Source organism: Phytophthora sojae (assembly GCF_000149755.1).
Source record: "Phytophthora sojae unplaced genomic scaffold PHYSOscaffold_1, whole genome shotgun sequence".
NCBI classification, from domain to species: Eukaryota; Oomycota; class Peronosporomycetes; order Peronosporales; family Peronosporaceae; genus Phytophthora; species Phytophthora sojae.
The window spans coordinates 3,650,618-3,666,858 of record NW_009258115.1 but is presented as its reverse complement, the minus strand read 5'-3'; the positions used below and the strand labels follow the sequence as shown (position 1 = coordinate 3,666,858).

At 47.4% G+C, this 16,241-nt stretch overlaps 2 protein-coding genes across 2 annotated transcripts; both read left to right on the top strand.

The window, feature by feature from the left end:
- Window positions 1-6,256: 6,256 nt before the first annotated feature.
- Window positions 6,257-11,332, top strand: PHYSODRAFT_321342 (hypothetical protein; the record flags this gene model as incomplete). Its single annotated transcript, XM_009516528.1, has 3 exons — window positions 6,257-6,269; window positions 11,010-11,111; window positions 11,184-11,332. The coding sequence occupies 3 exons, from the start codon at window positions 6,257-6,259 to the stop codon at window positions 11,330-11,332; spliced, it is 264 nt and encodes an 87-aa protein (XP_009514823.1).
- A 4,032-nt stretch (window positions 11,333-15,364) lies between these two features.
- Window positions 15,365-16,054, top strand: PHYSODRAFT_466960 (hypothetical protein; the record flags this gene model as incomplete). The annotated part of the gene is made up of 2 exons (XM_009516527.1): window positions 15,365-15,560; window positions 15,612-16,054. 2 exons carry the CDS (start codon window positions 15,365-15,367, stop codon window positions 16,052-16,054), a joined length of 639 nt encoding a protein of 212 aa, XP_009514822.1.
- Window positions 16,055-16,241: the final 187 nt, after the last annotated feature.

The window sequence follows — 16,241 nt, the reverse complement described above, 5'->3', positions numbered from 1 at the left end:
ATGGTGGATACATTGAGCATGTGTTGTTCATTTTCGTAGCTGTTCTGTGCACAATGTACCCAGCGCTTGACAGCAAGATGCGAAAGGGCTTCCAACAGCAAATCTTTGACAGGTTTAAAAATTCCACTTTGACTTGAAACCTAAAATTTAAAAATGATATTTGAATTTCCATCGTTATATTTTGCCAAATTGAATTGCACTAAGACCACCTTGAAGTGGCAAAGGTGTAGACCACTATTGGCGATGCATGTTGCTCAGACTAGCTGCCATCGTGACGAACAGCAATAAATCGACGAATTTATAGCGCTTACCCCGCCGGTAGTGAATTTCACAGCTTGAACACGCTGCATCTGCTTCAAACTCACTTCAAAAATTATCATTCAAAAACAAAAGGTACCTTAAAAAAACAAAGCAGCTGGAGGATCTAAACGAAACGCAGTTGACTAAGAGGTCGTAACTTTGCCAGTGCTGCAAGAAATCGGTTTAATTAGTTTTCACTTGATACATGCATATGCGAAAGCTCTGCTTGCCCCTGTGCATTGGTTATAAGGCGTTTTCAGAAGGAACCATCATAAATATGGATACACCGTATTTAGTGACAACATGGTATCCTCTCAATCGCAAAATAGTTTTGCTTGTGCCTAAAAGGGGTTCGGCAAATAAGAAACAGTAGCAAGCAATCTACCTTGGCGCGCACAACTTTAGTATTTTTCGTGGAAGTCTTGTTGGGTGCTCAATCCACAAAGACTCGTTCTAATGAATGTGCAGGAAATCACCCTGTCGAGATCCTCTTCCAGGATAATTTTACATGACCAATTAATCGGCCACGTAGGCAATCGGCTCATAGAACTATGCATATGGAGTACGTTGCAATATCATCTTCTAGTGTGTCTGAAAGAGGTGATAGAATACGATCGGATCGAAAGCCAATGGGGTCAGTAAAGTACTACTTCGAAGTACAATTTTAAGTGCTCTGAACATATTACATGTACAAGTACTACGTAGTGCTGTGATAATGACCGTATAGTTTATTGGAAGCTGTGGTTGGGCTCACGATCAGCATCATCAGGACGTATGCCCAACATTGAGCTCAACATTGTAGAATATAGTTGTCAGTAGCTTGCTATACGATGCATGTTACTACGACGAACAAGGTAGCACGGGCTGCATTCTTGCATTATTTCACCACAAAACGTGTATTTCGATGGAGTCCACTTTCTCGGGCTGCATACGATCTTGCCCTTCAGCGCGGTTCGACACCTGGCGATTCTAACGTATATGTAAATTTTGAAAATAATGTGACACGGCATAAAATACGCACAAAACTATGAAGTACAAAACAGCACATCATATTGGCAGGCGAATTTCTTGTTGTTCATTGCACGACTTTGTCTACCGGACTTCATCTTGCTGGATATTTCGTCGTAGTCTGTAGAACCCGTGTGTTCATGTCTAAACTGGATAACCTGGTTTACATCAAAAGCAAACTACGGCTAAGCCGATCAGGCAAGTGCCCAACGAACAGGCCCAGTTTTAAATTAGAGTTTCGATTCTGCGAGCAATCCCAGAAATGGAATGATTCAAGTAATCGTCGATTCGGGCCACTTTAGAAACCTTAGGGTCGAGAACTGGTTCAAACCATCTTCGAGGCCTAGCATAAGACGGAGATGCTTTCTTTACAAATAATACCAGTAAGGCGATCTATTACGCATAATTTCATAATTTTCTTGAGCAAGTGTGTATGATAATGGTCACCAAGCCAAGGGTGGCTTTCTACGTGCGTGGCTACTCCGTTTGAACTTCTGAAAGTCTATCGCCCCCAGCTTGGCGGAACGGCACACTGCACGAGCTCCGTGACTACGATGTGACTTCAGGCGCAACTTTATTACAGAGCTAACAGGCTACGATTTCAACTTATAATTCCAGTTGTCTGTTTATCTACGTGTCACTCCGAGCGCTGAATTGATTGAGAAAGATCCACGGTTTCATGTGGCATGAATGTCGTTCGATGTCATCCAAAAACCTTCCCCAATCGACAGATCTTCGAACTGCGAATTTCCCCCAATTAGCTTAATTCGCAGCTCGAAGAACTATCGATTGGGGAAGGTTTTTGGATGCCATCGAACGACATTCACGCTACATCCGTAGCCCCCCCCCCCCCCCGGTGCAGATGGCATCAAACAACATTCACACAACATCATACATCACTCGATCGAATCCAGTCTGAATGACACTTACAGGCTTTGATGGATGCCTATTCGCTTCGAAGCCCACGTTGCAGAGGTGGCAAACAATGTATTGGCCGAAAGAATGCAATTCTTGCTATTAGGGCTCGGGATAGCAATTTTACGGGAGCAACCGAGGTTTTTGGCACCAAATAGTATGCTCTGTCTGGAGGGGCACGGTAGTCTGATCAAATTGTTTTCGTCTCACGACTACCAACGACATTGGAGTACTTCGCTAACATCCGGGGGCATATCACGACAATCAAAGAGGAATCCGACCGCTATCACGATCGCTGGAACTTTAACTATTCACCGCTTCGTTTGCCTAGCAAGTGATGCCTAGCAAGTGATAAGAAGCGCTATGAATCCAGACGGCTTCGTGAGCGATACCTTAATGAAAATTCTGGCTGATTATAAAGTTCTTAGTAAATGCAGCATTTTAGCATGTCTTGTCATTTTCGGATCCTGAATTTGTTGGCGTCGCAAGATGTGCAACACTGCTATCATATCTGTCAAAATGTTGATATCCTCCATAGTTACGCCGATATGCTACACTTGGTAGCGTGGTCACACCTTCTAGTTAACGTGACACGCGTCACAGACACCCCTACCAACTTGAAAACTAGTCGTTCGCAGCGGTCGTGGCGGTAGAGTGGTCTTGCGTACTGGAGTTGATGTTGACGCGCTAGCCGTGCGGCTGCCTTTTTGTGTCAGCACCACTAGCCATAGGATTCGAGCGTCATCTCGTCCTTACCAGTCGTTCCGATGGCAAAGCACAACTTAGTTGTCACGGCCAGAACTTACCACGTCAAAGTGCTGATCTACGCCACAGAGGGACACTGTAAACGCCTTGCTGGTTGGGGGATATTCTAGTGTGTTGAAGATTCAGTGTCCACGAATTTGGTTTGAGATCATTGCATTAATGCCGTGGTTTGAAGAAACAGCAGTATGTCTTTAGCATTCTGTTGTACTTACAAGTACTTGACGATTCGAGAGGAAAACTGTTCCCCATTGTACGGTTCATAGCACATGATTTTTCCGTTGCTGTATACAAATACTGCTTTGAGAAACTATCTACCAAGTAACTTGCAGTTTGGCGAGTTACGAAAACGAATGGTGGATGATTCAACCATTCATTCGTTGCTTTTCACCATTAGCTCGTTGCGCTTCTGGCAATTCTTCTTTCATATCACTGAAACGTAATCCCGTACAAGTCGTCCTCTAAATCGTCAATATATAAGTCGTCTTCGCCAATGCATGAAACGCACGATACTACATAGATTGAGTGTCGCTTCTATCTTATAGCTGCATTTACACTTTTTAGTAAAAAAAAACCTTGTCCGCACTTATCTTTCAATGCACTAGTTTCGCACGTGCAGCAGTTCATATCTTGGCAAGGAGACAGGAAAAGGTTTGCAGCAACGTTTACGCTTTCCTAGTCGCCAGGGGGCCTTGGTGGTGCTATTACGCCAATCGTTGTAGCTCGCGAGGCAGGAAGCGTGTAGATAGGTAGGTACGGCATCCACAATCTGAACGGGTAGGTCGAATTCGAAATGCGGAAGTCATGTTCGTTCATCACGATTGATGTTTAGCTCTACTGGGACAGAAAGTGATATTGGCTCAGTTACCAGCTTCAGTAACCGGGTCACCAAGAGAAAGACAGATAGTGGCACGGGACCACGGATACCGGCCTCCGTTACCGGCTTCAGTTACCGAGGTGCGAATTAACCCGATTTGGGCTGCCTAGCAGCGTGACCTATCGGCCACTGCTATCCCAGTATAACACAATATGTACGTTGTTCGTCGCACTAGTGGTGTCTGATAAATAGAGTCATCGATGTTAATGATGCTAACCTTGAGCACAACTAGTGTCATTACAACATTACTGCATCGTACTATACTACATGCAGCTCCAGAGCGCTCAACACGGTACTTATCCATTAGCGTTAAAACTATCAATTCGATCTGTTCATTCGGTCTGAGTCATAACGTATACCCTCCTCTTTCAGACACAGATTTTCTTCTGCATGCATAGTTTCTCAGATAGATTAATTGAAAATCGTGTGGTCACCTGAGTTTGCAATTGTCGGCAGGCTGATATTATACATGTTTTGTGTGAATTCCCACACTCATTGGAATGGGTCTGGATGGATTAGATATAACAATCCAGTAAAACTTTGCAAAAAAAATTACTTAAAGTTTTTAAGGTTGTGCGATCCAAGATGGGAAGTATAGCTTGATTTTTTTTCGGTTAACATATTTTTATCCAAAGCCAACTCTATCCGCCGGCAACGCGGTGAAGTCCTATACGGTGGCGAACGAATTTATTCAGCGGAGACTCAAAGAGAACTGCACCTGGAGGTACTGTATGCCATCTCCGGAGAAAAGGCTGCAAGTTGGTGCAAAAAGAATGACGAATGACGACCGTGTATAAAATTGGGAGAAGCCTATTTCAAATTCATCGAGCTATTAATGGCTCGTGTGGGGCCATTAAAAGGTAGATTTTATCTACGAAGGCTTTGTATTATTGAAGCTTGCCCTACATTGCGACCAGCAGAGACCCACCGAGCACATTTACTACTGGTGGTGTACAATAATCTACTAATTGATCCTGTTCTTTTCAAAATAACTTCTAAGTACACAGTTACCGTGCTACATGCATACGATACGTTCCGTTAAATACTTGATAAATGGCAATAACACACTTGGACGAGTCGAACCTGACAGGTTTCTTTGTTGTTATATGTTCAGGCGACCTGGGCAAAATATGTGTGCGGTTGCGCCATGTTTCATCAAACAGCGTTTCAATGCTCCTACGTCGTCGCTGTACGTGCCAGATTTCTGTGCGAGAGGAAGACCGGGCGGACAGTGTCAAAGCGAAGGACAAACACCCGGTGCATCATACCATAACACGCGATTGGGATCTGCTAGACCATCAAACTTAAGCCCTTGGACGCGGAGGGGTGACATGGACGGCATAAAAAAAAAACGCTTCAACCGTCCTGGACGGCATAAGAAATCGTATGAGACTCAATATGATGTAGTGAACGCGAGTATAAATATGGCTTTTCTTCACAAATTTGTTGCTAAGCTTCCTGGTAATAGTTCCGCTAGAAGAGACTGGTGTGATCTACGGATAAAAATCCTCCAATGAGCTGTTCACAGTGCATTCTATGCAACACTGATATTTAGAGAAACGTTGCGCCTGAACGGGTACACATTCGGCTCTATCTTACATGTAACACAATGGATATTATGGTATTGTCGCTTTGATGGTTGCTACAAGTGATAGTCCTCTACGACCCCCACTACACTATAAACAGCGCGCTCCAACGGTGCCAAACAATGCAAAAGAAGAAGATCAACTACAGAGTAAGTTGATGTTGTCTTTGCACGCCGACATTGCCCATAGAGATAGCACGACACGTTCGAGCATTCAAACCGTATGAATTATGTGTGTGAGCACGATAGGAGCAACATGAGAAGAAGCACATTGCAATGTAATGTACGAGAGGGGCTATATTCACTTGCTAGTTTCCTGCACTATAGTGCAACTCGCATTGCTACGGTTGTGGAGGATGTGACTTGGTTTCGAAGCGAGAAGGCATCCTGTCCTGATCCTGTCTGCATAAAGTCAAACTTGTAAGCGGACCGCGTCAGCATTCAAGTAAAAATCAACTTTCACCCATACCTTCAACGCGTAATCGGCGTCCTCTCATCTTGAATGTAAAACTTGAAGCCCGCACCATTCCTTACTCAGCGGCGGTCGATACCTTAATATGCGCAGCGGGCTCCTCTTCAGCTCGTCTTCTGTGCCGTCCGTTCTTGGGCAGCACTCAAACGTTAATCACGTTGCCACCGGAGGCGATGCTGCTCTTGACCTGTCGTTCATGTAGACATGTCGTCGTCCCAACAGCCAGTGCCATGTACATCTTCGTAAAACATTTCGATAAGCAGAAACCAATCTCAATCAGTATAAGCCATTCCGTCAGCATAAAGCGCATATAGTATACCTTCCGCGTCAGCAAGCCATGGACATTCACGGTAATCGACGCCTGTTGGAGATACTCGAGTCCCCATGGTACCAGAACCGCCTACTGAATGCAACAAAGGTTACTCCAATCGCAACAAGCATCCCAACGATGCAACGCATACCGTTAGCGCACGTAACGAGCCTCTCGTCCATCTGGGACTTGCACGGAAGCAATCCCACCGCGCCGATGTCATCCCAAAATGCCACTTTGTCTCTTGCTGCGCCGAATGAAGAATGAGTCGCAGCAGCAAGAGGGGAACCGATGTTTGATTTTTTTTCCTGAAAAATGGTTCGTGCTTGTGCGCGGTAGTTCAACTACCCTGATAGTCATATGTTCTTGATGCCCAATCAAATGACCACTTTTTGACACGTGGACCAATGATATCCAAGCTCATATGGGAAAGGATGATAATCCCTTTTTGCGGATTTAGAGTTATAGTGAAATCCAGTGTTTCTTATGCTGTTCAGAACAGCATTTCCAACCCTCCGCGTCCAAGGGGTAAAAAAATTTTGGTTACCCAGCAAGTTCAGCTGAGCCGTAGCTTGGTAGCACTAAATATTCGAATTCACGGATGTTTCTTGTATTATCACCACTGGTAAGCACAATACTGCAATCTAAGAAATAAAGGATTCTGCCTGGGCATCAGCGCACATTTCAGAGGCAGGAAGGAAGGAAATTACGTTGATTAGCTAGTTGTTGATAGCCGTTCTACTAACCATGTCGGCTAGCTATTTTCAGATAATTATTGCATGGATATGTGGCTCAATAAGCATCGAACTCGTTCAGACCTCATACAAACAGGAACATACCCAGGTGAAGGCGTGTTTCTTGCCTCTCTGGTAATAGATCGACCCCTGTGTATCGGCAAGTAGCAAACTGATCGCGAGCGAACCGCGAACTGGAAGATGTTGTTGGTCGGTAGGCGATGCTACAGGAGAATGCAAGTTTGAGAGCAGTAATTTTGCATCCTAGACTATGTTAATAACTTACATACTTAAAGTAAAGCAAAAGTAGCGCCACCAATATAAATACGCAAGCCCTACCGATCAAGCAAAGATCCAGAGCTAGTTTATTTTTTTATCACGATTGGTGATGTATAATTCTCTCGCTGACATTCGTTTCTAGCTATTCGTGTGCGAATGAACCGTAGCACTTATCGTAGGTTGAAACCGAATTTTCACCGGCTATGCCAATCCCTTTTTAAATCCTCATGTCGTCCCCCCTATTGGGGACCCGGGTGGTGGACCCGGGGGGTTTCGCAATTCGAAGCTAGCATGTACAGATACCCTTATAGGGAAACGATGTGCTCGGGCGTCTTCTGCCTAATCTACCACTGTACAACCAAGTGTACCAAGATTGATCGCTTCTTTTAAAGGCATTGCCAGTTCATATATCGTCACTCCAACGAATTGGTACTTCAACGCTTGGGTTGGCAAACCCACCGTGGTGAATTTACCTCCCCCTGCTCGTCGGATGAGGACTCCACGGATTTAGTTTTAACTTTAGTTCTTTTGCACGTCAGAACCATATTATTTTGTGGGGGATGGGAACGGATCTTAATAGGGGTATGGTGGGGGGAATGGTCCCCATTTCCCAAGTAGATAGGCATGTGTATCTCTCAACATGCGATTCGCATGCTTCAGCATTCTGATCACTGATTGGCTTAGAATGGAGTGTCTTTCTCAAGCGGCGACATTGCTCTACTGCGAACACAGTGCCGGAATAAAGATTTGGGGAAACCACAAAAAACGCCCGTAATTTAAAAATATATTCCCAAAAAGGATCGGTGCACTGATGATTTGTAGCGTTAGATTCAAAATATAACATATACTGTTTTCTAGCTTTCGTATGCCTGTTGCATATCCAATAAACTTGCTGTAACCTATAGCTGTCACGCAAACAAAATGAGTGAGCTGTTAACGTAACAAATCATCAGTGCACGGATCTGTTTTGGGATTATTTTAAAATTCGTGGTACCCGGACTAATGGTCTTGGGGATTCGCAGTTCTCAGAGCGACAAGATATAGAATTCCGACAGCACGGACACACCCGCCAGAGTGCACCGTGCGGATACTTTCAACCGGCACAGTTAACATCATGTATGGGTGTTAGCTTCGAATATTGGTGATTGTTAGAAATTTAGAGCTCTAAATGAACACAATATACCTCGCCATGAAAATGAAATGAAACCACGGCACTGCGATCGAGGTATACTTAAGTATCCACAGCCATCTCCTGTGGCTGCTTCAGAGCCACAGCATCTGCCCGGCATCGCTTGACAGTATAAGAAACAATTAAACATCTAAACAATAAACACGTAGGCTGCCCTCACGTGCCAACCACGGGCTCCGTATTATCTCCGTGGGTGACGAAAGCTTAATGACAATGAGCTCTTTGATTAATGCAGCATCTCCGCCGCAAATATTAAGTAAAGTGAAAGCTCTTGTATTCTCATGGCTGTAACGATGTCGCCTGACTGTAGCGTGAATGTCGTTTGATGACAAACTCGCATGGGCCGCCTAACGGCAGTACTGTGGATTACGGGCGTATTTTGTCTTCCCTAATGATTTTGAAGGCCACGGCACCACATGCCAGTATTAGAGCACTGCCACTAGTGGGGGCAAAAGCTGAGTAAAAGTGATATTTCCACCCAAAATACAAACTAAGTTACATGCTGGCACCCGTCTGAGAAAACGTGGAGTATACCGACATTTACCTGTCATAAGGGCCAACCCAAATGCATATCGGGTTAGGGTTTCTGCTTCAGGTGATCACAAGCAAAATGCATCGTACTTAAAGAGAAAGGTTCTGTATGTGTTTGGTCTTCCAGGCCCCGCGGGGTCCGCCTATGGAGATGGTGACTGGAAATGGGCCGCCAACGCCGGCCTCCCAGCATACTAGTCGCACTAACTAGGCTTAGATGATAGGGAATGAAGTACCCAACAAGCGCCTCCCCTTGGCAGCTGTCGGAGAGGCGTTCTGCTCACTACTACCGCCCGCTTCGTGCCGCCAACGTGGTCGTGGTCGTCAGCTCCAATCATTTTGATAATACCGCTGGACCAATCAGATTGGTTTCGTACTTTAGGATCTTAATACTGTACTCTTTGCCCTTATGACAGAAACGAACAACTCGACTACCCATCACGACCGCTGATTGGACAAAAGTGCTTTGCCCTTATGACAGGAATGGCCCTTAAGACAGGTAAATGTCGGTATTCCCCCACGGGGTCATCTTCGCCATTTTGGCAGCATCCGCTTTGCTCTGTAGCCTCCGGCACTGCCGCTCCATTCCTGCCGCTTTCATCGGTAGCCTCCGTCGTAGCCTCTGTCCCTTCTTCTGTAATCTCCGGTGTAACCTCATCACGCGGAGAGCTTCTTCTGTAGCGTCCGTCGTAGCATCTACCGCTTCTTCTGTAGTCTCCGGTGTAGCCACACCATGAAGAGCGTTTCTTCTGTAGCCTCTTCAGTAGCCACTGCATCAGCTACAATATAGCGGTAGACCCGGCTGTAGCCGGCTTCGTAGGAACCGATGAGGTTGTGCGCTGACTCCGCAATCGATCTGCCAATCGGGCCACACGCGAGAGCTCATAGCGTCGTCTGGGTCGGATCACCAGGTCTGGTAATCAACATCGCAACGTAGAATCAATATACCACTAGTACGATGTTACAGAGCAAAGTACACGCTCTCGCTTACCTGTAGATCACAATGGCGCTCATCGTGATCGTCTTCGGCCATGGTCCTTGGCCACTTGGGCACGCTCGACGGGCCCCAACAAAGCTTGCATTGCGACGTCTTGAACAGCGCAGTTTCGGAATGAAGGAAAGTACGAGTGTCTGACACGCGGCGGTTTTAGGCTTCCACCCGAATTTTCAAACCTGTTGGTGGTTTATACTCGTCCGTCTATTACCGCGGAATAAACCCTGTTTATCTTCCCATCGCTAATCTAACAGGAAGATGTGCACAATACCGGCTATACAAGCATCCACATGCGAAGTTCGAAAGAGAGGACAAGTTTGCTGGATATTATGTCCTGTGACAATGCTTATTCTGTAGGATACAGAATACGGGGTTAGAGGGGTTAAAGAGGCCCGGAGATATATGTCATTGCTTTAGAATACTGACATATATTTTTCAGAAATATGGCCGGACAGAATGGCTCATGCCCGGTGGGCATAATTGCGGCGCAGCGGTGCTGGTGCCGTGTTCAGCAGTACTACTTGCATGTTGAGCCCGGTGCGAAAAACACTATAAACTAAATCCTACCAAAGAGAGCGCGCCCGCCTCCTATTCGCCTCCTATGCTGGATACAGGTGCGTTCACGGAAGCTACTATACTATCTAATGCTCTGAGCTCCGCCTAGCACTCTGCCGGCAAGAGCTCTTGCGATATTTGCAAACGGAAAGAGGCGTTTGATGCTGCCAACAAGGAGCTAGCAGCATGCGCGACCTGCTAAGGCTTAGTTTACTCTTCCGCGATCGCTACCAAGGCGCCCGCACACGCACTGCGAGGCTCGCAGCGACGCTTGCCACATGTTCAGAAGCATGGTCTAATGTGTGTGCACGACGTTCGACATCTGCTACTGCTTGACCCTCCTGGTGCTGACGAATCTGGTGATCGCGGCGTGGCTATCCTTGCTGCACCCGATTTTCATATTGCCAAGCTGGGTTCGACCTTCAGCACCTCCTTCTTGACCTGGCATGCTGTCTCCGATATTTGGCCCACTTGCGTGGTGCCTCCGTGCAACTGCAGTGGACCAGTATCGCGCGGCCGGGCCCGACTTGCGCGTGTACGGCGGCCTCGACTACTTCACGCAGTTCAACAAGAAGATAGACACGTATTATCTGGAGCAGGGTTTCTATTGAAAAGGACCAGGTTTACATTACGATTCCGAGAAAGCAACAATAAGCAGTGGTGTTTTACGAGGACAGCCAAAGCCAATATGCAGTGGCGTGACCAAGGTACAGGCGTTTACAGCGGACAACGAGGACCAAGATGCGGACAAGCAGCACTCGGTCGACAAGCAGTACAAGGACAGCAAGAACAGCAAGTACATCATGGACGCCGATGAGTGAGCCGAGCGAAGACAGTAGGATCTGGTGAGCATGGGTGCGAGCTACAACGAGATGGATACAGCGAATGCGGGCGACACGACCAACGGCATGTGTGTATGTATTTCTTGACTGAGCTTCTCGCTCGTACGTAGTGTATCTTGCCTCACAGTGTAGCCGTACACCTAATTAGTATGAAGTGGACAACCCCTTTAGGACAATTCCACTACTGTGGGAAAACCTCCGGCACTCACTGCCATCACGGGACGAACGACCCACATTGCAATATGCACACTACCTAGCGACCAACCGTGGGAATCAGTACATATTCGCAACAGCCCCACCTACTGGTTGTCACGTAGACGCTTGGTCCTCCTTGACCAATCTCTATCAGCATCAGCATCCCTGCTGTGCTTGTGCATTTGCATCTCTTCATCATGACGACGGTCAAGGATCTGATGGTGACCTTGGGTGTATTGAGATTGTGGTGATGACCTCTACGTTTGGGACTACATGGTCACTACGTTTGAGACTGCACATCGCCTTGCCAGACCTCGCATGAATTGTTTTTGGCGTTGGTAGCGGATTTGTTAATCGAGCTGAAGGGCGCGGCTGGAGAATACCGTCGAGGAGATCGTGGTGCTGCAGCAGTGAACGGCGCTAAGTTCTCAAGCAAAATGAAGAAGATATAAAGTCGGAAATGCTGGACCCTCTAAGTTGCACGATCTCAATCAGCAAGACGGGACTCTCAAACTAGCAGTTAAGCGGATTTGGACGTGTCAATGATGACCACCGGCTAGGGTGAAAGATGTAAGGTCAGGCCACAAAAAATGATGAAGATACGTGGACAGGTGGGGTCACTGCAGAGAGCGACATGATCAATGATCCCAAGATCAGTCGGTAGAAGTGGATGGTGCGTGGCACCAATCGCATGAGCTGAGAGAATATACGAAGGTGGTCTGAAGGCTCCCGAGCGTAAGTGCTTAGAGCTGTGGTGCTGTGGATGGTGTAAAGCACTAGCCGTGGGTTCACTAAGTGATGAAGTGTTGGCGTGCGACGCCATACTGAGAGTTCCCATTATGAAGGTGTGGCAGCGGGTGGTACCAGGTACCAGCTGTAGAGCAAGTGGCGGAAACCAGAGGCATAGTGAAATCTTCCACATCGAGCTTCTTGTTGCGGTTTTGGCGTGCGATGCTTAGCCGTATTTGTACGCACAGTTGCTACTTGGAGCGTGAGGAGATACTCGTGGATGGCGCACTCAATGGCGGTCGATCTGAGAGATAACTTCAATGTGTGGAGTTGCTGACGATGACTGGGAAGCCACGAGGTTCGAATGCTTTGAAGAAGCGTGAGAATGGCAAAGAGCGTGGAGTGACGATGCACACCACGTATCCCACGTGAGCTCGCACGGTAGGACGGCACGGACGATGGCCAGCAAGCAGCAGACCAATAACACGATGAAGTCCAAAGTGTGTGTGGGCTTGTGAGGCGGCCTGAAGTGCTGCGAAAGGAGCTCCAAAAGGTTATCGTCGCGTGAAGGCGCCATCATGAGTGTTGCGTCGAGGAAGGACGACGACAATCGAAAGCTTCTCGAAAAGGTGGGGCCATGAAGGGCAAACTACCGCAACGAGATGTAGAGAAGCAGTGGACGGTGCTCGAAACCGGCTGCAGGTGTTGCAAGTAGGACACCGTGAGAGTGGAGAACGCAGTGGGTGGTACATGACACCAGCCGCTGGTTTTTTTTTTACGTAACCAGCGCAGTGGGTGTTGTACGGCACCAGCTGCAGTTGCCAGTGAGCGACTACACCTTTGCCACCTCAAACCGACCAAAGTACAACACAAAGGGAACAGCACTGAAAATTTCTATTTTCATTTCTAAAATAGAATTAGAAATAGAAACTCAAAACTTTGACTTTGCCTCAAAGTGGATGCTGTACACACCAAAGTGGTCAAGTTCCGTACACCATCGGCTCACCGCGCTTCGCAGCGGCGACTGCCTGGGCGCAGTGCAGCGCCATCCTATTCACAAGGCGTAGGTCCATGCAGTTCATGCAGACCTTCGCAGCTTGCTCCAGCAGCTGCATGCGCAGCTCGGTCATCTGACCACGGGGGGCCAAATTGAATTGCACTAAGACCACCTTAACCCCCCAACGCCTAAGCCATTTTTCGGACATAATCGAATTTTTCAGATGTTGTACGATACAGCTTGTTATAGACACCGGACACTTAATTTCACTGTGGTCCCGTTAACGTACGTGGCGTTTTTCTGAAAAACGCGACATGATACCTCTCAGCAAATCCTCTAGCATGTTGTAGGTACAGCGTGGCTACGCTAATCATGTTGTAAGGCATACCATGATATCGATTTTGACAGGGTGATGCAGTGACCTTTTTATCAAGAAACTGGCCTGATGAGACAGAGACGGCTAAAAGAGGAGGACACATCATCATATCAAAAGACAAAACGCATACTTGCTCTCCTAACTGGCCAATGGCCTTCCTCGCTACAGTGTTCACGGTAATTAATCTGAGTTCAAAAATAGTCTGTGTTCATTATTAGTCTGAGTCAGACTATTTATTGTGCTAGCGAAAATTTGGAATTCATAAATAGTCTGACCACTTCAAGTTCAAAATCAGTCTTACCAGTCCGGTGCAAATTGCTAATAATCGCGCCTGGGTTCGAGTCACCCATTACACGTTTTTCTCCTTTGCAAGTGCTTTTTTGTTTGTGGTTCTCGAAGTCCCGACCAGGTGCAGACATTTATAGGGAACAAATATTACCACCCGACATGCCTGATGATACCTCCGCTCTGGTGGTAGGGGTGAAAGGCCGCGGCAATTAGAAGCTGAGATCCCTTAAGCCCGCAAAGGTATTTTTGACGTTCTCACTTCCTGTTTTATCAACAACGCGCAGCCACCACCCAATGCTAACCAAGAAATCTACTGCCCCGTGTGGGGGATGCGGCGAACCTGCGGGTCCAGTTCATCGCTGCCCAAGTTGCTCCAGTCATATGCACCCATTCTGCGGACGCCCCACCGGGAACGAAGGGTTTGGACAACCGGTTGTCTGTCCTAAGTGCGACGCGCTCAACCAACGTGGCCCAGCGACTGCTCCAACCACTTCTGACAACTCCGCTGCTACGAGCATCCCCGGTTCGGCCACTGATCTAGCTGGGGAGCTTTTGGACAGCGAGTCGGACATTGAGCTCGACGCATCGCAGCCTCCTCCACCTGCTTCTTCACACACAGTTGGACGTCACACACAAGCAGTGAGCAGTATCTCAAACCGTCGGAAGGTCGTTCGGTGGATGGAAAAGCACAAGGAGACGCAAGGCGTTAAAGGCATGTTTGCGAAAGCTGTGGCTGCATTTCCTACGATTTTCAACTCAGCGACAGCGTCGGCCAACCTAGCCAAGGCGATAGACTGGTGGGCGAAAAATGACCTGATTTTGGGGGCCGAACGAGGCGTAGTTGCCGTCTCGGCGCGACGACGTGGTGGGAGGCGGCGTGTCAGCACCAAGGTGATCAGTGGACGAGGCCGCCCTCGCAGCGCATGGGTTACGTGGCTGTACTCGAAACTTCTTGACGAATTCGATCGTTTACGCAAACTTGGCGTTAAGTTTGAGCCGCCACTACTGCTGCAGCTCGCGAAACCGATTTTGCGAGACGGGGGGGGGGCGAGTATACTCATATGAGCGTCGATGCCAAACAGGCTCTGATCATCGAGAAAATCAATTCGCGTTGGATCCAGTGCTTCATGGAGGCCCATCAGATTGTTCTGAGGACGCAGACCGGGCCAGCCCAAGATCCTGCATATCGAAAAGAGGTTGCATTTCACCTCGGGGAGTTGCAGCGTGGGTTTGCCGACGGGTCACTGGACGAAAATGCAATCGAAAATATTGATGAGACGCATTTTGTCATTGATTTCGACAATGGAAAAACTTTGGGCTTCTCAGGCGAAAAACAGATTAAGTATGCAGACGTCGTGTCGGGTGGCGAAGGAATGACCATGGTGGTGCGGCTCTCGGGGGGTGAAAGCGCAAGAATCCACCCCCAATGGTGATCTTTATGAATGCTGAGGGGAAACATCCTATCCGAGGCGTACCCGATGACACTCCGGGCGTGTATTATCGATCCAGTAAGAAAGGATGGATGACACAAAGACTTTTTCGAGAGTATCTGAGTGAAAGGAAAGCAATGCGAGCAGATCCACGTGGCCGCAACAAGACCATCTACCTCGACAACTGCTATGGTCAACTCGAAGCCGACCAATGTCATGATGAACTCAACTCAATCAATGCAGATCTCCAGTTCTTCCCTCCAAATGCCACCGACTTGTGCCAGCCAACAGGTTCCTTCATCATTAAGAAGATAAAAGACGCATGGAAAGCAAGGTGGAACGCGAAAAAGCTGAGTCTGATCAAAGAGAACTGTTGGCAAAATAAGGTTCGCAAGGACGGGTCGTGGTCGGGCAAGCTTCAAAACCCTGGCAAAAAGTTTTTCCTTCAGCTTGCAGTCGACGCAGTCAGAGATGTCAATCACCAGAAAGACAAGAACGTCATGTCCTACGCTCGAAAAGCGATGATCCGCTGCGGATTGTCGCTTGGAATCGACGGAACCTGGTCTGTAGCCCAACTCTATCCTCATCTCCAAGAGATAGTGGCGAAGCATCGTACCCACTTCGAAGGCGAGCCTGTGACTTCAACTCCAGATACACAAAAGAGCAGTACAGCTCCAGGTGAGTGAGAGGTGAGACTATTTTCGTACTACATAAATAGTCTTAGTCAATAAATAGTCTCAGTCAGACTATTTAATGTAAATAAGCCCAGACACCACTTACAAAAAATAGTCTCAGTCAGACTAATTACCGTAGGTACTGTACCAGTCAAAGTTTCCCTACTCATTGGCGACATCTCCGGAAGCCTCACCTCTA